This window comes from Cryptotermes secundus, unplaced genomic scaffold, assembly GCF_002891405.2.
Source record: "Cryptotermes secundus unplaced genomic scaffold, Csec_1.0 scaffold905, whole genome shotgun sequence".
Classification (NCBI taxonomy): domain Eukaryota; kingdom Metazoa; phylum Arthropoda; class Insecta; order Blattodea; family Kalotermitidae; genus Cryptotermes; species Cryptotermes secundus.
Window position 1 is genome coordinate 119,528 of NW_019737397.1, and position 25,135 is coordinate 144,662.

The window sequence follows — 25,135 nt, forward strand, 5'->3', positions numbered from 1 at the left end:
TGTCACAACCCACAATACTGCAACCTGAACACACATTGTTATAACTGACAGTTTAACAGTTACTTTAACAAATCTGTTTATACTAACATTAAGCAAGCAAATACTGAAAAATTAGAAAGCCAATCTAAAAGTTCTACTAAATACATCAGAAGAGTTTCATGAAATGAATTTATCCAATTCTGTTGTTATTTTAATATCCTGTAAGCAGTCCAGTTTCTTTTTATTACATAACCTCAGAATTCTAATAAATGCCGCTGAAAGCAAAGTACAGTTCTTTGCTACACAGCTGCTGCTTCTTCAGAATTGGAATATTCTTGAAGTACAATGTGTATATGCAATGACAAAATATTCTGAACACTCCTCAGTCTTTCATGCTGCATCACAAAGGGTTCTTCAAGATACTTTTTTCTTTTATAATCTGTGACTGTCTTCAGTCAAAACATTTTCATTACCTATCAGACACAAGAACACAGAATCAGTAACCAGTAACAGGCTGGTGAGTAACGACATAACTAAAAACTGGAACTCAATTATTATTCTACATTTAATACTGTTGATGTACAAACTCCTTTAGGACACGATATATATGAGATCAACAACACACTGACAGGTGAACCCACTGCATAGAGAGGTGTCATTTCCTAGGTAATGAATTGTTTGAGGCAGTTGCATGACAACAGCACCCATTGCAAATCAATGGCTAGGTAAACATGTATTCTCACAGCAACGAGTCGTCAGCATGACAGCAAGAAAACTGAACTATTCAACAAGATGACTGCTATTTAGTACGCAAAGATCTACTTTAAGAGGGTAAATTGCGACAGAAGAGCTCGAGTCGCGGTGTGGAGGTGGAGTCGAATACCTCCACTGTGACCCTGTGAGTTGTAGGAGGCGATGAAAGGGGAAGTCTCAAATGTGAGACAGTAAAATATGGCTGTGAGTCCCAAGGGACTCAGACCTGAGAAAGATTGCACTGGAAAGGACCAACAGTATATGTAAAAGACAGACCCGTCCTCTCGTTAGAGAGGGCATTCCACAAAAGTAAGACCGTAACTGTCAAACAGTAATATCTGGTCATGAAAGACTTACTGACTGACTGACTGACTGACTGTCAGTCACAATGTGACTTGGACTTGGACAGATGAGCTCAGAAAAGGAGAGATCAGAGAAGTGAGACAACAGATCAGAAAAATGGAGTGAACAGAGACGATGGGCTAGTTAGGTCACATCGCCTGGAAGAAGTTATGTCAGGGTAATTGTAGTGGCTGGAACTGCAATTGTGGATGAATTGTCCAATAAAGTTGCAACCCATTAATTATTTGTCACGGAATCCCAGACACGTGACAATACAATAAATAACAATAATTTTGAAGAGCAATATCTTCTGGGATGGAATGTTATGCAGTCTGGTAGACATTTTATAAGCATTTCAGCACACACTGGCTCCACCTTCAAAGCCACAGAGTAAACTTAGCAAGCCTTAATCTTCAACCTGAGCAGAGGGCCAGAATGTCCCTCCAAAACGTCAGTAAACTTGAACGGGTTACATGGCATCAGATACAAGAAAGAGTTCTTTGACAGCTATCATTGTTATCACAAATTCCAAACAATAATGTCATTTTCTTGAAAAGTATGTTGTTACAATTTCATATATGCTTCATGCATATAGTAATGCAGAATTCTCTGAATTCATATGGAACATGATTTGTAATTGCAAAATTAGAAATTCAGCAAATTTAACATAACTTTGTTCAAAAAGTTACATAATTAGTTTAATTAATTCTGACATCAGGCCATTGTAAATATATAAGACTACTGTTTAACTGATATAAAGAATTTAAATTTCAAACAACTGGAAGATTTATTACAATGAGAATTCTCGAAGTGCTCACTTACTTTACCCATCCTGCAACTGCTGCCAGGTTCATGAAAACAAAAGTGTAATGGCTGGGCTTAAGCAATGTTAGTAATCCCTCTATAACTGGCAATGAGCACTGCATTATCTTACAGTGGTGACTACGAAGAATTCCATCCTCTGGGATATAGCACCAACCACCTCTGTGGTCTAGTAGTCAGAGTTCCTGGCTACAGATCCAGAGGTCCAGGTTCGATACCCAGTGCTACCAGATTTTCTGAGAAGTAGTGGGTCTGGAGCGGGGTGCACTCAGCCTCATAAGGAAATTATTTCAAGTTATTTCAAGGAAATAGCAGCTCCAGTCTAGAAAACCGAAATTAACAGCCATGGGGATTCATTGCACTGGCCACGCAAAACCCTCTATCTGCAAAAATTTGGCACTAACTTTGCCAACAAGCGGTGGTTGCTAGGTCATATAGTTTGCTTGCAGACTACAGGACACTGAGTTTTTTTTTTTGTTTGTTTGGGACATAGCACCATGTAGTCCAGTGAATGTCTACTGACATTTCAGAGGAACATGTTGCCTCCATTTTCAGGGTTGAAAAGTCAGCCAAGCAAGAAACCAGCACGAGGCTGTGCAAATTGCCTGCAAAATATCACAGGATCTATATAAGTATATTCTACTTGATGCCTACTTCATGCTTGTTTCTGCGTGGCTTATACTTTGACTTTGAGGATGGAGAGCATATGTTTCTCCAAACCTGTTGATTGACACAGAACAAATCACATGGAATTACTTCCCAAAGGACAGAAATCTTCACCAGTTCACTTCCAATTCAGTGAACTGCACCTATGCTTATAGGATTCTACTGTATTTTTGTTCATTACAGTGACAAAGTAAGAATCATAATCTAGTAAGTAAGTCTGATGGGATGAAGTATTTCCAGACAGCCAGTGCCATCAAGTTGGAATGGATTTCCAACATATTCAAAAACTGTCATTGCCTCGGTCACCTTGTAAGGATGGAAGAATGACTGCATTCCATTCCATCTTGTCATAGCTGACTGTCCAGGAATACCTCAGTGTGCTTACTTGCCATGAAAACTTCAAATCATGTAAAATTTTATGTGGTTACCTGTACTACAAACTAATTCAGTGACCATTTGGACACTTCATGGTAAAATTCCAACTAGCAATCAATCATATTATGAAGTTCAAATAAAAGAAATATGTCACATTATTTTTGTTCCGTTTACATCTATTTTCTCTTGATAAGAGTAACTTCTGGAAAGAAACAGAGACCACAATAAATGTAAGATATTCTTGTACTGACTGGCATTTCTTTCCTGGAACTTTTGCACTGTAGTCCCTTAATGCAATCGATCTATAATAGGAAACACAAATCACTCAAAAATTCCAGTTTCATGACTTTTCAATTTTACAGTAAACAATATGAATTTGTTACAAACACAACCTTTGCTTTATAACACCGAGGGGTAAAAATATTGGAAAAACAATGTACACAGAAAATCAGACAGACCTCTTTATATCATGCAACAGGAAGATTCTTGATACAAACATAACAACGACATCCAGAGTGCTGTCTGTTGGGATATTACACCATGCAGTCTGGTGGGTATAAGATGACAATATTTTAAAGGAATGACTAGCTTACATTTTCAGGGTCAAAGAGTGTGATGTGCAAGCAACAACCAAGATGTAGCAGCAAGCACAGCACTCTCAAGATGGAGACAGTATATTCCTCTGAGACATCTGTGAATTTCTTCTAACAGACTGCACAATGTTATATCCCACTAAATAGTACTCTTCACAGTCACTACTCTGAGAACCTCAAATCCAACACCAATGAAATGTTCTTCTTAAAGAAAATTATTGACAGAATTGTGTTTCTATGAGATGTAGCCAGTCTACAGGTTTTCTTGTATATGGGTTTGTCCAGCACATTAATTCATTATACACTAATATGGTAAAGGTAAAGTTGTCTCTGTGCTTAACTAATTAAACACTATGCTGTGAAGGCGTATGGTGGAGTGGATGTATATATCCACATGTTCTTGACCTCGACTCTAGTTGGAGGTCAGTAGTCAGCTTCATGCCCCCTGCCGCTTTACCCCCAGGGAAAGAGCCCCTGGAATCCATTGGACGGGAGTTTGAGTGAGCCCCATAGCTGGTGTGGATGTGAAGAACAGAAAATTCTCGACTCCACTGGGACTCGAACTCCGACACTTCAGTCATCCAGCCCGTAGGCAGACACTGTACCGACTGCACTACCCTGGCTCACATACACAACTATGGGTTAAGTTTATTTTCTAAATTTAACTAACAAAGAAGATAATTTATTAATTCGCATCTTCAAATTATTAATCCAAATGCTACACAGCACAGAAATTGAGAAACAAACTTACTAAGATCTTGGAATATAGTAAGTATCCAACAATTGAACATCAAATGTTGCTTAAACTTCTCTCACGGTTCGCTCCAAACTTTAAGAAAATTTTTATATTTGTTTCAGTTGCAGCACATGTACATCAACTCACTTTTGAACATACAAGATAATCATTTCGCAATGCCAGCTGATGAAAGAGTATATCATCAAACAATCAGACAAAAGCATTTATTTACAATATCCCCATGAATCATACCATTTTCACAGTTATATCAGTTACTGATGATACAATTTAGTAATGAGATGGTTTAAACACATCAATGAGGCCTGAAAGCAATGCAAAATTAAATAAACTCATGCAGTTTCAAATAACTAATTTACCTGCACAGTGATGCACATATTACAGTATAAATATTTTTTAAAATATTATCAGACTTTTTTATTAATGAAGAATATTAAAAACAAAGTGTCCACTTCCATCTAACAGCCATATGACTACGGCTTTTAAAACTCAACCCCTTTGGTTCAATCTACAAATGACTAGCCTCACCAACACCAAGACATTCCGGGGCAATTCTTCATTTAAACTCTTCCATTGACAGCCATAATTTCAGATCCCTCATGATTTTGTATTTATTTGTATTATATCCATACAACTAAGGATGGCATGATTAAAAAATAAAATAATAAAAGTAGAAACACAATTTTCAATACCATCAACCACACACCCACACACATATACACCGGTACCAAGTTTGCTTCAGAACTTCTGTCAATATGAAACACTGAGCACAGAGAAGTCAATATTGTTACAAAGAAGGCTGCAAAATTCACCCATTGCACATATTTGTCATCAAAAGTGATGTATAAATTAACCAATCAGGCCTCCAAACTAAATATATTTCTTCACGTTTTTACTCGTATATTAGTATAACAGTTCTATATTTTGATTTGGAAGACCCATACATGAATTCTGTCCCGTTTCCCACACAGGCAAACCAACGCACTTCACCATACCACATTCTGATGACGATGCAGACTTAGAACAGGGAAAAAAGCGTCAGAAGTACTGCCACTTTCCAAGGATGGCATCCTTGATGGCGTCAACATATTGTGCTGGAACCCAGTACACCCAGTACCTAGATGCCTCTGTTGGACCGAGCTGAATTCCCTAGGAAGAAACCAGGAACAATGAAGCACCCAGAACTGAACATTAGTAATATGTGTCAAACAAATACAGGTACAAAATATGCATATTTATTGCATCTGTACAAGCAAATTCAGGCACAGTCTTTCTTCTTCTTATTGTTCTTACAATCAGCAACGATAGCTCAGTCAGTAGAGCAACTGGCTATGTACGGGCTGGAGAGCTGATGGGTTGGAGTTTAAGTCCCAGTAAGGGAAAGATTTTTCTCCTCTCCACGTTGTACAGACCTGTTATGGATCCCACCTAGCCTCCAATACAATGGGCAGGGGGGGATCTTCCACCAGGGGTTAAGTGGCCGTGGAGTGAAGCTAACCACTCACCTCCAACTAGTGTTGAGGTGAAGAACACATGATTTACACAGCCACCACCGATACACCTTCATGGCATCGTGCTTACTTATACAGCATGATTCAGAAAGATGGAAACAATTTCAATTGGCTATATTTCCTGAACTGCATGTTGCATTTGAATTCTGTAAAGTACATTTGAAAGAGGATGTTGTAAAGTTTCTAATACTTCCGCTAGAGCACTCCAGCACCCCGTCAGTTGTAAGTGAGATGCCTACTATGCAAAACAAGATTTTTTGCATTTGTGAGTTCAGTATAAGTGAGTCCCGTGACTGCGGTGCAGCGTGCATTTCGTCGTAAGTTTAACATCCAACCTCCAACGAGGAAGAGCATTTATCATTGGAATAAATAATTTGATGAAACTGGCTCTCTGTGTAAGGGTAAAAGCCCGGGCCGATCGCGTGTATCGGAGGAGAACGTGGAGCGCATTCGGGTGAGCTTTGAGCGTAGCCCAATGAAGTCAACCATTTCTTTTTTGATGAAAACACGGTTACTGGAGTAACGCATCTTAGAATGCTGCAAAACTGGCTTGTTCCTCAAATGAATGAAGATTCAGGAGATCACATTTTCCAGAAGGACGGAGCTCCACCCCATTGGCACCTGAAAGTTCGACGTTTCCTGAATGAATCTCTACCTCAACGATGGATAGGTCGCATGGGGAATGAAGACCTGGCACTTCAGTTCTGGCCACCGAGGTCTCCTGATCTCACACCCTGCGACTTTTCCTGTGGGGATTCGTGAAAGATGCAGTTTACGTACTTCCTCTTCCCACAAATTTGAATGACCTAAGAAACCATATCACAGCTGCGGTGAACTCAGTGACGCAAGATATTTGTCATCGAGTGCAGAATGAATTCAGCTACCGTCTAGATGTTATCCGTGCAGCCAGAGGGGGTACATTGAACATCTATAAACTTCCATGTATGTATAATCAAATGTAATTTACAGAATTCAAATGCAACACATAATTCAGGAAATATAGCCAATTGAAATTGTGTCCATCTTTCTGAATCACCCTGTATAAGCATGGGGCAGCTTTAGCTTTATCATGTTGGGAATCATTCTTCACTCTACTTCAAAAATTTATGAAGGACTTACTGAAGCTTAAACAAGATTTAAATGTGGATGGACATGAGTTTGAAAAGATTAGAAAATGTTCAAATGTTTAGGTACTCAGAGAAGAGGGAAAAATGAAGTTAAGTGAAAGTATCATGATGAAAATCACGCCAGCCACCTGTTGTCATGACTTCCTACACATTTTTAAATCTAGAACTGCGAGCAAGAAAATTAACATATACAAAACAATGACAAAGCCAGTTCTGATGTCCGTGACTGAAAAGGATAAGGTTAAGTGCACGGGAGAGGGCAGCAACTGCACAAGGGAACTGGAGAACCAAAACTATTCAAGAAGAATTGAGGGAATTACATAGCAGCTGTGATCTCGTATCAAATATTAAAAGCTGAAGTTTGGGGTGGTTAGAGCATATGATCAGACTGGATCAAACATGCATGGCTGAGAACTACTGAAAGTAAACCAGAAGGTAGAAGCAACCATCAAGATGGCCAAAAGATGCAAAGAACAATTTATGAGAGCTCGAGGTGGAAGACATAAGAGGCAAAAGGAAAATGACATAGAAGAATGGGTATCATAAAGGAAGCCAAGGGCCTGAGAACCACAGAGCATAAAGTACCAACAGCATAACTCCTACAGATATTAAAATTCTTCAATACATGTATCATAAGTCATTCAATTCTAGTTTACAAGAAGAAGCCAGCCTATTTAGAGGTGAAACATGGGAACACCATCTCAAATATCCTAATAAAAGATAATAAATCCCATATTTTATATAACTTCCATACAAAATTTAGGACAAATGAACATCTTGTAAAAACCTTGAGTGATTGTACTAAAGAATCTGTTAACAGAACACTCATAACAAATGACAGTGAAATATGATCAGGAAGGTATGCGGAAGTAGCCATGGCCTAATTTACAGCATTATTTCAGCATTTGCCTGAAGGGGCAAAGTAAAATCACAGCAACTTGTTAGGATAGTAGGCGTCCCAGCTGAGATTCAAACTGGGTGACACCCCCAATTCAGGTTTCAATGGTAACCAGTTGATTTTAACATTATGTTGAGGAAAATCTTAAATGGAAGAAATCTAACACTGCAAATGTGACTTGCATTCATTAAAAGTGTATGTTAAACATAGGAAAACCTTAAATTGAGGAACTTTATGTGGGAGTTCCACTGTTCCTGCTGATTATGAGGTACATTATGGGTGTTCCAGTGTACCTGCTGAACATGAGGTATATTATGGGGGTTCCAGTGTACCTGCTGAACATGAGTTATATTATGGGGGCTCCAGTGTACCTGCTGAATATGAAAAATATTACATGTGGGCTCTCCACTGTACCTACTGAATATGAGGAACATTACATGGGGGTTCCACTGTACCTACCGAACATGAGGAACATTACATGGGGGTTTGGTTCCACTGTACCTACTGTATATTAGGAACATTACATGGGTGCTTACTGAAACTGCAATCCACATGCCTTATTCACAGTACTATCCAAACATTTGCCAGGAGGGACATCAGAAAACCAGTGAAACCTCAGTCAGGAGAGCTGGTGCCCTATCTAAGATTCAAACCAGGGACTATCTTAAATACAAGCTGAAAGCTTTATTACTTGGTGGTTTAGTGCTACCACACATACACTTAAAGATATACAGAGAAGCTCTTGCATGATCCTGTTAAGCTAACCAACTACTTGCCAAGGGCCATTACATATCACTTACCATGACATGATATTCTTCGTGTCCCTCTATGGGCTCACTGACCACACCTTTGATTGTGTTCATGGGGATCTTGTCTGTCCTTTCCTTGGTGCCAATCCATACCTGATCCTGCTCCATCTTGAACGTCAGACGTACCTTACCTCCGGATTTATTCAGCATTCCAGACAGTGGGTATGGAGGAAGAGCATCCTACACACATATGAAAGAACTGAAGGCATAGTGGGCAACACATTACGTGGCAGAAAAATAGCCCTGTAAGGGAGGTTCCAGCGGACACCTTTCATGTCTCCCTAGTCTTTCAAGGAATGAGACATGACTCACTCACTGCCAGTTCCTTGCCCCATGCAAGACCTTACTGCCAAAATTCTCTTAAATAGAGAAAAACTGACTAATAGTTCTTAATGACAACATGCATATTAGTGTCAGCTACTATACTTAACAAGTAGGTTCACACTGGAAACTACATCATTCAAATTTGTTTTCAAAGTCTGCATTTCTGAGTCCAAACCATTTGAATCAATGAGGCCATACCATAAACAGGGCAATTAAAAGTCTTACGGTAAAATTTTATGAGGCTGTAGCAGATAATTTGGAGCCAAAAATGTACACAAGCACTTGCCTGATTCAACACCATTTCAGAGTTATGGCATTTCAAACTTTCTGTCCTGATTTTTTTGTATGTGTGCAGTGGAGCCTTCATGTACCAAGACGGAAATAATATGACCTGAATTACTTTCAATGGCAAAATGAGATGGCATGAGTCACTAATGCGATGTACATAGATATGTATTCCATGAGCAGTGTTTGCAGTAGATATGACAGAGATGCATCAAGAGAATACCAGCACCAATATCCAAGCCGACCTGACATGCATGTGTACGCAAGGGCACACTGCAGTTTGAGCAAACAGGTGCACTGGCCGGTCACAAGAGACATGATGTGCAGAACTGAGTGGAAATGTTAGTTGAGATGTTTCACTTGTGACATTACATCTCTCTGAGTGCACTTCAACATACACTGCATGAGGGCAGGTGCAACATTTCCATGCACAACATATACAATGGCTAGGGCCAGGGGACAATATTGTCATGTGGAGGGGGTAGGAGTGACAAAAATAATGGGTTCTGGTTTGGATTTATTAGCTCCTTGGTTACAAGTTCTCTTAATCACACTTAAATACAGCACTATCATTAATATACACAATTTCTAATGCACCGTTTTACATGCACCAGGACTGTACGTCTTCACTAGTCATCTGCTGGAAACAGATCACAACACAGAGACTAGCACTTCAACTTCCCATGAAGTCTTCTTGCTATTTCATCTTCAGTCACTCTGGAATTTCCGAACTTCTGGACTCAGTCCTCCAGCTTATGACTGACTAGTAACTGCCCCCTTGAACTAACTCTGCCACTGCATTAACTTCTCTTATAAGCACTCTGCACAGACCCCCAGAAAACACCATCTCTACTGTTGATGATGTCACCGCTTATGGGGAAGTGTGTTTACTGAGCTGTTGCTTAGAAATGAGTTGCATAACCTGTTTCAGCGCTGTTCAGTGCGGATGACACAGAAAGCATAGCCTCATCTATTGCTGCATAACCTAGCAACAGACTGCTTACGAAGAATCTGTCTTCATGGGAACTTGTTTACCAACATGTTACCTAGTAATGGGTGTACATGTAAGAATATCTACACCTCCAGTTCTGCCAATGGCTTCTACACGAATCTGTAGATCACCCTAACTTCCTGTACCATGTACTGTGGACTCTTATAGTAACATATATAATAATTCAAGGAACAATTCACAACCTATGTGACTGGCATATGGAAAATCTTCATGTTATTCTACACTATTCATTTCACTACAATTTAGCATAAATGTCTGCGCTAGAATAATAGAAGATTATCTAACTGGACCACGTAATGGCAAATCACCTTGGAATCCAGTATACTAATTTCCTTGAGAGAATGCTTCTCCTTTTATTGGGGGATATACTGCTTAACAGTCTTGACAGGCATGTACTTTTAGCATGACAGCACCTCTCCTCACTTTCCACTCAAAGTGCATAATTAGTTTGACAACGTTTACTCAGCCTCTAACAGAAATGAGTACCAGGAATTAATTAAATGATTTTCCTGGGGAGTGAAGCGCGGCTGGCGCGTAAGGCTGACAACCTTACGACCATCTTTGAGCCGATTGTCAAGGTAATGTGGGACCCTTAACGTCTCACAACCCTATGGGCCTTCATGGCCTGTTACAGGGATAGCTTTACTTTTTTTTACTTTTTACATCTTCAAGACACATTATCCTGACCTCAACCCACTTCTGTTTACCTTAGGGGGATGCATCAAAGAAAATGTTTATGTTATGGAAGTACAAGTCATTCCACTCACCAACATACTAGTGGAAGAAGTCTTACAGGTCATAAGAAATACATTTAATATGGATCCTTCTTTATCAGAACACTCACCCTTACAAGTTGGAAGATATACTGTAATTACTAGACATCTGTTTAACAACTATGTACTTCCAGTTTGAGGATAAATTCTATCAGCAAAAAGAGGGTATGGCAATGGGAAACTTACTATCTGTGGTGGTCAGTAACATATTTATGGAACACTCTGGGGAAGTAGCACTGGAGACAGCAGACCACAAATCTGCTATATGGCTTTCACTTTCATGGTCTCGCCACATGGACCAGCAAGATTGCAGCTATGTCTTCACCATAGACCTACCATCAAATTCATGATGAAACTGAAGCTAATGATGCCCTACCATTCTGGGACATTTTGGTCATGAAGAGTGGTCCTAAATTGGCAAGGAAAGTGTACCAGAAACCTACTCATACAGATCATTTATCTGCACTAAAAGTCTAACGGCCCAAATCATGTGAAAAGGGGAGTCACTCATAGTTCCATCAGTCAAGCCAAGGTGACATGTCAAGATCAGACAGATTTCAAAAATGAAATTAAGAACATAAGACATGATCTCATGCTTAATGAACACCCACAGGAATTTGGTGACTCCATAATGAAGCCATCAAGAAGCAACCACCCTTCTTCAGATATAATATACCAGGGTACAGTCATCATCCCATATGTTATGGGTATCTCCAAAAAATTCAGATATATTGGAAAGCATTTCAATGTCAGGACCATTTTCAAAACTAAACATACAATCTGTGGGGCACTGATGAGAACATGACTAGTTAAAAGATGGTCAGCAGACGAAGCAGTGTGTGTACAATATCCCACGTGACTGTGACGCACACTATCCTCTAAAGTTGGCACTAACTTTGCCAACAGGCGAAGGTCGCTCGGTCAGTATAGTTCGTTTGCAGACTACAGGCCACGGAGTTTGTGTTCTTTTGATTGTGGCAGATGTTACATTGCCAAGACAAGCAAACCTTTAGAAGGTGCATTAAGGAGCACAAATATAACCTAACACAAGGTCAGCTTGAAAAATCAAAATCAGCCCAATATACGTACAAAGAATGCCACACATATGTTGAAAGAAGCACAGGTCTTGCAAACTGAACCAAATACCAGTCCTAGTTGGACACCGTAATCTAATTCATACCTTGACAGTATATATCTGTTCATCAATTTCATTAAAACCTGATGACTATTTATTTTACTTACCTGTGCTTTATTAAAAAATGCTGCCAGTAGTTTAAACAATATATCTTTGAACAGTCTGACAATGGAAAGCCAAGAATGGTACTTCTGCAAGAAATGTTCAGCATTCAACGTTCAACTATAAATACCTTGGAGTTCTTAATTCCTGGCATGACATCCTCTGGTACACCTTTATCTAACACTTTCCTGTGTTGTTTCTGCTTGCAAAATGGTTCCTTGCTTGCTGCAGCTGTCTTCTCATCTTGCAAATCCTGTAACACTTACATGTTCTCAGTGCTGCCAACAATACTTCTTTGCTAAACCAAAACAGCCCTTAAACTTTCCCTTATACAGTTCTTATTAAAACTGTCAAGTAATTTGGCCTGAATCAGCAACATGGATTACTATTTTTATTGAGAGAGCAAAATATGTTTTGATATATTTCAGTACATACTGAATGGAATAACAAGTTATAGAGAACAGTTATAGCAGACACTGAACCAAGATAAAAAAAAAAGGAACAGAGAACAAACAACTAAGCCAAAAACAAAATTAAACAAAAATAAAAATGCCACCAACTGAGAAAATTTTCTTTTAAAGTTTGTTAATCAATGATGTCAGTATTGAGACTTTACAGCACTGACAATTTTGTTTAAACAACGGCTATCAAGTACGGAAGTACAGTACACATCTTCAACATGTGTCAACTGAAATGCATATTTACTCGTACAGACTGCAAACATTTCCATTCTAATTATTCATTATTCCTAGGCAGATGTCTGAATGCCATATGCTAATTCCTTCCAATTTCCACCAATATATGGTCACTGCATGTGATCACAAATGCTTCGAGACAGACTTCTATCCTATATCGAGGCCACCACAAGTGTGGGTATCTATTAGGCTGATTTGATGACTTGCAGAACTGTGCATAAGGGAAACCAATGCAAAGAATATCATCATGAACACCATTTCCAAATAAAAACATAGAACTTGCAGGCCAATCTAAACAAATAAAATGAGAACACACTGGTGCCTGAACAAAAATAATAAAGATTTCAACTTTCATTTATTTCACAATAAGAACTCATGTGAACATGTATTGTCTGGTGCGATGATTTCCACAAAATGGCCATATGGGATTCACTTAGGTCTCACTGATGGATATATGCTCTGATGATGCTTTAATCATTTTAATATCGGCTTTTATATACTCAGTGGTGATTCCTTTTAATATTTATTTCTAAACACCTGCAAGACAGACTCAACTTGAAACATTAATTAAATAACAGCCTTTACTAAATTAAGCTTCTCTCCACCTTGATGATGGACAATTAGTGGCTAAAACATGTCATGGAACTGAGTACGCAAGAATGAAGCAACATACTAAAACAAGAAGTTCTGGGAAGAACTAATTGCCTACTTTGCTTTGATTCAATACAGACCGCAGAGAAAATGACTTGTTCAACAGTTCTTCTATTGTTGCATGTGTATTCAATGCTGCAGTAACAATTTTACGAAGCGACTGCCTTGAAACAGTAGGGCAATAGACATACAGACTGACTGGAAGGATTTATGAAGCATGCCTTTAAGATTGACTCAGGTGTCATGATATACATACCAAGTTTCATAAGGTTACTTCAGGCATTCAAAAGTTAGTAGGGGGGAACACAAAGACAGCATGGTGAATACATAAGCCTTCTTCTATTTTTTTTTAAATAAGGAAAGTAGACTAAAAATAGATTTAGCAGGAGTATAGGAAGTCTGATGGGACAGAGGTGGCACTGAACCAGCAGGCGAAGATAAATTTTTCTTTGGAGAGGGGAACAAGAAACATGAATTAGGTACAGGTATTTTAGTACATAAAAGAATCATATCAGCAGTTAAGAGGGTAGAGTTTGTTAGTGATAGGATGTCATACATAATACTAAAAGGTCACTGGTGTGACATTACTGTTCCGAATGTTCACGCCCTAACAGAAGACAAAACTGATGATCTGAAAGACAGATTCTATGAAGAACTAGAACATGTATTTAATAAATTTCCAAAGTACCAAATGAAAATTTTGTTAGGAGATTTCAATGCCAAAGTAGGTAGGTAAGACATTATCAAACCAATGATCAGGAATGAGGGTTTGCACGAAATTAGTAATGATAATAGAGCTAGAGTAGTAAATTTTGCTAGATCCAAAAATCTTATTGTTAAAAGTACGATGTTCCCACATTGTAACATTCATGAATTTACTTGGACATCTCCTGATGGGAAGATACGGAACCAAATTAACTATATTTTTATAGACAGCAGACAGAATTCAAGTATGTTTGATGTCCGATCATTCAGGACAGCAGATTGTGATACTGGCCACTACCTAATGGTGGAAAGTTTCTTGGACAGGTTGGCAGAGAGTAAACAAACAATGCACAGAGTTCATAAGGAGAAATTCAATCTCATGAAATTAAACGAGGCAGTGGGTAAAGAGCAGTATCATGTTGAAATCTGTAATAGGTTTGCAGCTTTGGAAAATTTAGACACTGAGGTGGATATCAAAAGAACTTGGGAAACTATTAGATTTTCAAAATTTCTGCCAAAGAGAGTCTAGGTTATTATGAATTGAAGAAGCATAAGCCATGGTTTGATGAAGGATGTTCAGAATTATTAGACTAAAAGAAACAAGACAAATGCAGTGGTTACAGGATCCAAGTGAAATTAATGGGATAATCTGAACAATATAAGACATGAAACCGGCAGGTATTTCAGGAATAAATAGAGGGAATATGTGAAAGACACAATTGATGAGCTTTCAATGAACAGTAAAAACAAGAATGTTAGAGACATGTATAGAGGAATAAATGACTTTAAGAGGGGTTACCAACCTAGAAGTAACTTAGCAAAGGATGAGAATGGTGATCAGCTTGCAGATTCCAACAACATTTTGAACAGGTGGAATAACTACTTCTCTCTTATTGAATGTACATAGGGTCAGTGATGTTAGGCAGACAGAAATGCAGCTGAGCTGTTAATACCTGATCCCAGCCCTTTTGATGTTGAAAGAGCTATTGCAAAATTGAAAAGGTAGTGATCAAATTTTGGCAGAACTTGTTCAAGCAAGAGACGAAATATTATGTTCTAAGATCCTTAAGGTAATTACCTCTATTTGGCATAAGGAAAAATTGCCTGATCAGTGGAAGGAGTCTATTATTGTACCAGTTCACAAGAAGGGTGATAAAACTGACTGTAGTAATTATCGTGGGATATCACTGCTATCAATTTCATACAAAATGTTATACAATATTCTTCTCTCAAGGTTAAGTCCAGACATAGATGAAATTATTGGGGATCATAAATGTGGGTTTTGACATAAGAGATCAACTACAGATCAGATCTTTTGCATTCGTCAGATATTGGAGAAAAAATGGGAGTACAATGAGACAAAACATCAGCCATTCATGACCTTCAAAAAAGCCTAAGATTCACTTATGAGGGAAGTATTGTACAATATTCTGATTGAGTTTGGGATACCCATGAAACTAGTCAGGCTACTTAAAATGTGTTTAAACGAAACTTATAGTAAAGTCTGTATAGGTAAACATTTGTCTGATAAATTTACTATTCAGAATGGTATAAGACAGGGAGATGCTTTGTCGCCACTCCTTTTCAACTTTGCTTCAGAATATGCCATTAGGAAGGTCCAGGAAAACCAGGTGGGACTGAAATTAAATGGGACACATCAGCTGTTGTTCTATGCTGATGATGTGGATCTACTGGGTGATAATATAGATACCATAAAAAAAACACACAAACTTCAACTGACGCAAGTAAGGAGGTTGGTGTAGCAGTAAACACAGAGAAAACTAAGTATACAGTGCTGTCTCTTCTCCAAATATAATCAGAATAATAAAGTCAAGGAGGATGAGCTGTGCAGGGCATGTAGCACAAAGGGGGGAGACGAGGAATGCATATAGGATATTGGTGGAAAAGTCAGAAGGAAAGAGGCCACTAGGAAGACCAAGACGTAGGTGGGTGAACAATATTAAAATGGATCTGAGAGAGACAAGATGGGATGGTATGGACTGGATCAATCTGGCTCAGGATAGGAACAAGTAGAGGGCTCTTGTGAATGCGGTAATGAACCTTCAGGTTCCATAAAATGCTGGGAATTTCTTGGGTAGCTGTACAATTGGTGGCTTCTCAAGAAAGGCTCAGCTCCATAAGTGAGTGAGTGATGCTAAAAATATCTATACCTGTTTGCTAGGTGTCGATACTGCAAGAACATCATCCAATTTGGATCCTACAACCATCACCTTTGCGCCTTTTACAACACCCAACTCTCTCAAAGTGCGTTCATCTTTCGCTAAACCTTTTATCATCACTTTCTGCATTGACTGAGGAACTCCTGCAAAATCCAAAAATTAAGAAAAACAAAAACTTGATCCTATTAAAATACTGTATCAGTTCAGAATCAGTTGAAAGAAAAATACAATGATCCACTTTTGTTCTACTTCAGGGGTTTGATATAAACAGACAAAACTGTTCACATGGTAAGATTCATGGCAAAGTACATTTTGGACTTCCTTACATCACAGTTCTTTACAGAGACTACAGCCTACATCAGCAATTTCCACAACATGTTCCACATTTTGCAGGGTATCATGTTCTGCAATGAAGAATATCATTATGAATGCCAACTTAAAACAATTACCTTCCTCCTGAGATGGATCTGTTTCTGAAGTGCAGAGTGTAAAAAATGATCAATGCTTTCCCATTCTAGGTGACAGAAAACACACTCCAGAGATAACTGGAGCACAATGTCATTACTCCCATATTTTTGGTAAAAATAGTATAACAACACTTGGAAGTATAACATTTCTAAGCCATGTCTGAAAATCTATTATTGCATCTGCACACTGAGGCGTAATCATTTTCACATGAATATTCTTCACAAGTTAATTCAACAGAAACTAATTAAAGAATGATTATATGGCCATATATGGCAAATTGGACCAATGCATTCAACCCTTTAACTCCCATGCCCTGCCATAGAACTATCTTCTAGAAATACAAAAACTGCTTCTGAGCGAACACAGACATGGGAAAACCCATAACACTTCCTGGAATAATATTCAAATGATCACAGGGATAGACTACATAAAACCTCTTCCATAGCAGCTGTATGACACATTTGATGCCTTCTATTAAGAGATTTGCTGTATTAATTGTGTTATGATGTGTGAAGAGTTAACAATGTGTACAAAGAATCACCACTGGGGTGAAAGAAAGCCATTAAGTGCATTAAGTGTCCAAAGCTGAAAGGTACAAAGCACAGTATTTTTGTTTTGAGGTTCAAACACATGATTACTTTAATGTATTCTTCACTGATTTAACATTTAGCAACAAATAAAGAATAATTAGTGAACAATGAATTGAAAAGGATGTGATGATAAACCACATGAACTAATTTCAGGTACCATTCTGGTGTTTGTCTGGAGAAGAAATGTAATACCTATTATATCCTGCAGATGTTGCTTCAGTTGGCTAACCGTGCCATCAAGTAGGAAATTTACGTCATACTTGTTTTTGTTGTATATCACTTTAAAGTCTACACTGTCCTTTGGTACTTCGACCTCCTCTTTCATCTTTGTACAAATATCACTTTCTGCTCCCGTGTTTTCCGAGTTCCACTTGTCACTGTGGGCACCATCTTTCTCCGATCCTGAAGCATTTCAAATACACAGAAAACTATAACAAATAAAATAAAAAGGCTGAAGAGAACAATCTACTGCATAACACAGAAAAAGTCGTTATTACATCACTGTTCTTCTGTGGCACACACAAAGTATCTGCCATATTGATAACTGAATCAGTAGAGCCATTTGTGATATGTGCCTGAGCTAAGGAGGTCTTGTATATACTTCTTCTGTGGGTTAGATGATTTCAGTATCAAGACTATATACTGCCAGATGGTAGAATGACTGATGAACAGGAAAGGATCTGGAAGGAAGTAATCTTGGCGTCATTGAGGTTGGCACTACCTTGGTATTTCCCTGGAAGGACTGAAGAAAAGAACAAAAAATGACAAGTCAGGAGAGCATCCTGGCCAAGACCTGAACCAGGCACCTCCCACACACAAGTCTAAAACATTACCTCTAGATCAACATGTGCAGTCTGTGCACATGTTGATGGTGCCTCATTTCATAGAGAAAATAAAAACAACACTGCTATACAATACTGAAACATTCCCTCTGCTTATATATAGTACGCCCCATTATATGGAGTGAGAAGCACTCCTCCATGTTAATGGTATCTCAATAAGGTGACTTATGCTGCAACCATGGCAATATTCTTAACACCTTGTTTCTGGCTGTTGCAGCACACACTAATATGAACTGGTCAAGCTCCAGTAATCTGCTGGGTTCATGTAAATGTTATGCAGTGTCAACTGAGAAATGACTCGAAGTTTCTGAATTAACTGGAGTGGGCATAGACATGTCAGTTTCTAAGGCTATCAGCAGTTCTGAATTATCAGTTCTATCATCATCATCAGTAATCTGTCAAGACGACAGGTCCACAGTCTCTTTCAAAACAATTCCTCCACTTAATGCGATCTAGAGCTTTCTCCTTCAAATGACAGTATCCTCTTCTGTCCCCAAGGTCATCCAGCATCTTCTTACGTCTTCTTCCTCGTCTTCTTGTCACTTCTATCCGCCCATCTATCTTTCCTTCGATAGCTTCTTTTAGAAGGCAGTTTCTGCGTAAAACATGACCAATCCAATTAGCCTTCCGTTTTCTTATTTCATGTAGGATATTCCTCTGCTCACTGACTCTAATTAACACTTCTTCATTTCTCACATAATCGGTCCAACTGATCTTCTCCATTCTTCTCCAACACCACATTTCGAAACTTTCCAGATGTTTCTGATCTACTGCCCTAAGTGTCCATGTTTCAGCCCCATACAGAGCTATGCTCCAAATGTAGCATTTCACTAGTTTCTTCCTCAAATTTAAGTCCAATTTGCTGGTAAAAAGATTCTTCTTCTTGCTAAATGCAGCTTTTGCCATGGCAATCCTGGATTTAATTTCACAAGTACACCTTCCATCATCTGTTAACAAGCTACCCAAATATTTAAAACATTTCACATTCTCCACTTGTTTTTGGTCTATCTTTATTGTGACTGGGGTTGGTTGTCTCGAAATTTTCATTACTTTTGTTTTCTCCACATTCATTTCCATGCCATAGCACCTTCCAATTTCAATTAGTCTATCAATCATGCCCTGTAGCACAGTTTCTTCCTTAGCCATTAACACAAGGTCATCTGCATATTTCACAGTTTGAATAATTTGCCCTCCTACTTTGAAGTCACCGAGCCCATCCAGAGCTTCCTTGGTAAGGCATTCGCTGTACAAGTTGAACAGAATTGGTGATAAACAGCATCCTTGTCGAACTCCTCTTCCAATCTGCACACTTCCTGTCTCCCCCCTGTCCAGTCGTACTCTAACTTTCTGATCCATGTACAATTTGCTAATCAATCTTCTTTCATGCCAATCGATACCTGTTTCTTTCAGGATCTGCATTAATTTGGTCCAGTTTACCCGGTCAAATGCCTTCTGCCAGTCTATGAAGCAAACACACAGTTCTTCATCTATCTCCAAAGTTCGTTCCGCTATAATTCTCATCATCCCAATTGCATCCCTGGTTCCTTTTCCTCTTCTAAATCCAAACTGATCTTCTCCAAGTACATCCTCTATTTTCCTTTCAATTCTTCTTTTAAGTATCTTTGCTATTATCTTTGCTGTATGTGCAATAAGACTTATTGTGCGATGGTCGCTGCATTTTGTAGCTTTTGTCTTTTTCTTTAAGGCAATCATTGTAACTTCTGTAAAGTCCTTGGGCCACTCTCCACTTTCATATATGGTGTTCATTAGTTTTGTCAGTGTTTTCAAACCACCTTCTCCCAGTAACTTGAGCACATCTCCAGGTACATCATCATCTCCTGTAGCCTTTCCCTTCCTCATTTCCTTGATAGCTTTTTCCACCTCACTTTGTAAAATATATGGTCCTTTCTCGTCTGTATCTACTTCTTCTTCCGGTTCAACTTCTAAGGTTTCTGGCCGATTAGGCCGATCATATAGTTCTGAAATATAATTTTCCCAAATTTTCAGCACTTGCCTCTGATCTACTATTCTATTCCCCTGGGAGTCTTCGATGCCAACATTTTGAATCCCATGATTCTCTTTCCATCCTAGTTCTTTTGTCTTCATGTACATCAAATCATAACGGCCTGTTCTTTGAAATTCCATAATCTCATTACATATCTTCTCAAGATATTCCTTTTTGGCCCTGTCCGTGGCTCTTTTCAATTCATTCCTCAGTCTCCTGTATTTCCTCCTGCCTTCTTCATTGTTGACATTCTTCCATTTTCTTCGCTCCTCCATTTTACTCATCATCTCCTGTGTAACCCATGGTTTTCTTGCTATCTTCTCAACTTTACCTACCAAATCACTGATAGTATCTAACATGCATTCTTTTATATCGTTCCACTGCGCTTCAGCATTTCCGTAGTTCTATATGCATTATTAATTAATACCCCAAGTCTTGGCTATTCTATGGATGCCTTTCACAGGATACAACAAACTGCTGTGTTACTGCTGGAGTTACACAAGGTCTCACACAGAACTGACCAGTTGCCCAAGTGTCAGCAATGAACTTCTAAAATCTATAATATTAATATTAACAATAATAATGATAATAATAATAAAAAGTAAAGTCCCAGTGCTTGACGACTTAAGTGGTCAGCTTTATGCACTGGCTACTTTAGCCATGGGGAAAAGAGCCCCTGATACCCACTAGAGAGGAGGCTAGGGGGACCCCCAAACTGGTTTTGACAACTTAGAGATGAGAAAATTCTTGACCCTACCAGGACTTGAACTCTGATCCCTCAGTCATCCAGCCCATGGCCAGTCGCTGTACCAACTGCACTATCGCAGCTCCTACATATACATCTGTGTGTGTATATATATATAATTCAGGATATATTTTAAAACCTCATTTGAGGAATATAGCTAATTCTCAATAAAGAAACTCCCTCCGCCACAATAGTGAAGTTCTAATTTTTTCAGTTTCTTTACTGTATGGTACCAGTTACTTACGTACCTGTAAAAAAAAAGTAAAGCTATCCCTGTAACAGACCATGAAGGCCCATACAGTTGTGAGACACTGAGGGTCCCACATCATCTAGACAATTGGCTCAAAGATGGCGGTAAGGTTGTCAGCCTTACTCGCCAGCCGCACTTTACTCCCCGGAAAAATTATTTAATTAAATCCTGGTACTCATTTCTGTTAGAGGCTGAGTCGACCCCAGGGCCATAGTGCGGCCGGAAGGATTAGGTCAATTGAAAAAAATCCAATCACCTCATCGGGACTTGAACCTGTGACGTGCCTGTAGACATAAATAAAATTTTCTAAAACATGTTTGGCAGTACATAATGCCACATGAATATGTTATATACTAACGAAACAAATGTATCACAGCACACATTACAGTTTATCTATATGGTGTTGAATTTCAGGTTCTCAAGAGTGATAACTATGATGAGTACTATCTTCTGAGTTGTGGCACTGAGTAGTCCAGTAGAAGTGCACTGATGTTTTAGAGGAAGAAACTGTCTTCATCTTCAAAGGAAAAAATCTCTGCTTTCTGTATGACTCTTCAACCCTGAAGATAGGGGGGTAGTACATTCCTCCAGTGGCCTTCTACCAGACTACATGGCATCACATCAGAGACGATAGTATTCTTTCCATATGGTGTTTGCAGTTGTTCAGTTTGCCTTATGGAGACCAAATATCTGGACTTGTATCAAAACTGACTACCAGAATAAGCACATTCACCAGAGATGAAACACTGTGATCCTGAGAACAAACACCAGAGAACTCAGTAGATGCTACCAAGCACTCCTTTTCAAGACAGTCACAATAAACAGGTCAACATACTTCCTTTCACAGTGGCACCTAAGGCTTGTGATGTGATGGGCAAGGAAAGCAAGGAGAAGATAATGAAAAATAAGATTCAAACATTGCTTATAGTCTGTATTTATTTTTAACAATCAACTGCCTTATTTTTCACACCTAAGTCACTTAATATATGTTTATATACTGTGCTGTTATTTATTGCACTGTACACATTACATGCCGAATAAAATGAATAACACCTCTTGGAATCCTACTTGAAAGTGAAATTGACAGCTGCTACAGGAAAGCTTGGTCTCTGGCAGTATATCACATGAAGTGCAAAGAAGTGTACATTGCACATACACAAATATCCTTCACTAACACCAATATAAATTAACCCCAGCTCCGTCGCATATGTTTCATGATTTAACTAATCTTAATGACTGCTGATTTATGATTCTATTACCACACAAATATATTTGGAAAAATGTGAAGCTCAAAGTCGTAAACAGTCACTGATATCGCTTCTATAAATGATTACCACAGGAACCGTTCAAAGAAGCAACACTAAAATTTACATCTAAAACTGTAAAACAAGGCTAACAGAGCAGACCGCGCGATTTGGCAAAAGCCTATGCCAAAATTTTATCTCCTTCAAAAACAGCATAGAATTCTAAGCTTATTATTAAATTCATATGCGAAATCAATTAACAGTGCACTTACATCATATCTTTCTGCTCACTTCGCTGGAAACAAAATTCCTATACAGTATACGCAAATATTTCTGAGGTTATGAACGTGCTGTCGTGCCTAAAATGCTGCTGTTGATCTCTTTAACAATTCGAAAATGACATGCACGTTATTAACTAATAAAAATATAAGTTTATTTAATATAATCGTCCATCGCAACTAACACAGACGGTTGCAACAACTAATGATTTAATCCTTCGAAGACGCACAAGCGTTCAAAACCCAGCAACTGTGAACAATTCTACAAATATTCCACAAATTTACAAGTAGCATACTCACCTATGCACTCCATATTGGATTATTTGCAATAACCAATCAGCACTCAGCAAGGATTATTGTGATCCGTCATTCTGGGTGAAGTCATAGATGAAATGACTGCTTCAAACCCAGAAAATTCATTCCGCAAAACCGTGACTTATACGGTTTACATGAATAAGGATAACACAATCGCCAGCGGTAAACTTGAAAACATGTAACATACCTTTGCTGTTACTTACTCATGGAGCTGATCCCTTCTGCAGCTACTCAAGAATTTCCCAGTATTTTATGGAACCGGAAGGATCATTACCATGTTCACAAGAGCCCTCCACTGGTCCCTATCCTGAGCCAGATCAATCCAATCCATCCCATCCTATCTAAGAGCCATTTTAATATTGTTCACCCACCTACGCCTTGGTCTTCCCAGTGGTCTCTTTCGTTCTGGCGTTCCCACCGATATCCTATTCACATTCCTCGTCTCTACTAACATAAAAGTTCACTGAAATTCAGTGACGAGCATTATCAGGTAATTATCCGGGATTTCAATCTTCTGGGTTAACAGCATGTACTCCTGTTGATGGATTCCAACGTTCCGCAGGAATATTCTGCCGACATTTTCAGAGTTAAGGTGTAGGATGAGAACTTGGTTATGATATACTCGTATAAGCAGATCACATAAAAGGTGGTCAAATCCCTGGAAGCTGGTGACACATTGGGAGGTGGAGGGGGCTGGATCATGCACGCAAGGCAAATGCACGCAAATGTCTCTTCAACGTCCTGAATTGACAGAAAATAATTATGATGAATTATAAGACAATCTAGAATGAGGGTGTTTGAGAACAGGTGCTCAGGAAAGTATTTGGGCAGAACAGAGAGGTTACAAGAGGCTGGAGAATAATGCACAATGAGAATTTCATAACTTACACTGTTTGCCAAGTATAATCAGAATGATCAAGTGAAGGATGATGAGATGTGCAGGGCATATAGCATGAATGGGGAAGACAGGAATTGCATATAGGATTGGTTGGAAAGCCAGGAGGAACGACACAAATAGGAAGAGCAAGACATAGGTGGGTTGATAATAAGCAGAATCGGTATAGTGACTGGCTATGGGCTGGATGACTGAGAAATCAGAGTTTGAGTCCTGGTAGGGTTAAGAATTTTCTCTTCTTCACACTGTCCAGACTGTCTCTGGGGCTCGCCCAGCCTCCCTTCCAACGGGTACCAGGGATTTTTTCCCTAGAGGTAAAACAGCAGGGGCATGAAGCTGACCGCTCACCTCCAACTAGTGCTGAGGTCAAGAAAATATGGCACTATACATCGACTCCCCATATGCCTTCATGGCTTAATTAGTTAAGCACAGGGACAACTTTTAATGGTCCTTAGAGAGATAGGATGGGGTGGTATGGACTGGATTGATGTGCCTCAGGCTGGGGACCAGTGGAGTACTGTGAACACAGAAATGAACCTTCAGGTTCCATAAAATGTTGGGGAATTCCTAAGTAACGGCACAAGTGGCGACTTCTCAAGGAGTTTGTTCACTATAATTTTAATCCTGACATAAACAAATGTGCATATCATCAATTATCACTCACATATGTCAATTACTGAAGCACGACAATTTTGCTAACATGGAGATGAATATCTCTGCATGTTTATAAATTCTACAAGGACAATTCTATATAATGATAATGATCAAACCATACCAGCAAGAATGTTACTTACTGGTAGCTTACTACCATACTTCCCTTCATCCCAACCAACGCCAACCTTATCAGAAGCAAGCTGTTACCAGCTAGGCTTAGGCTGATAACCCACTGACACGGCTAGCCGCTCGCGACTAGTCGCGTTAGTGGGTTATCAGCTTGAACAGCAGTTGAATAATTGGCCATGAGCGACTCAGCAGCCGCGCTGCATTAATGGGTTAGGCACCATATACACTA

General features: G+C 38.9%; 1 protein-coding gene across 2 annotated transcripts; it reads right to left on the reverse strand.

Moving 5' to 3' along the window:
* Positions 1 to 4,473: 4,473 nt before the first annotated feature.
* On the reverse strand, positions 4,474 to 23,460 carry LOC111870375 (ubiquitin domain-containing protein UBFD1). Of its 2 annotated transcripts, none has more exons than XM_023862608.2 (6): positions 23,214 to 23,460; positions 17,742 to 17,951; positions 16,483 to 16,634; positions 12,391 to 12,513; positions 8,621 to 8,809; positions 4,474 to 5,433 (listed from the first exon to the last, which is right to left on the reverse strand). In XM_023862608.2, exons 1-6 carry the CDS (start codon positions 23,224 to 23,226, stop codon positions 5,323 to 5,325), a joined length of 798 nt encoding a protein of 265 aa, XP_023718376.1. In that variant the 5' UTR covers positions 23,227 to 23,460; the 3' UTR covers positions 4,474 to 5,322. The 2 variants fall into 2 exon arrangements, with proteins under 2 accessions (XP_023718376.1, XP_023718377.1); XM_023862609.2 differs by lacking the exon at positions 23,214 to 23,460 and adding an exon at positions 22,908 to 23,187.
* Between the last annotated feature and the right edge of the window lie 1,675 nt (positions 23,461 to 25,135).

Bases quoted from the DNA above. Each gene is read 5' to 3' on its own strand.
- LOC111870375 (XM_023862608.2), bottom strand. The intron at 12,514-16,482 runs GTATAGATATTT...TAAGTGTTACAG, and splicing joins TATCGACACCTAGCAAACAG to GATTTGCAAGATGAGAAGAC. The intron at 8,810-12,390 runs GTATTTATAGTT...ATATGTGTGTAG, and splicing joins CAGGAATTAAGAACTCCAAG to GATGCTCTTCCTCCATACCC.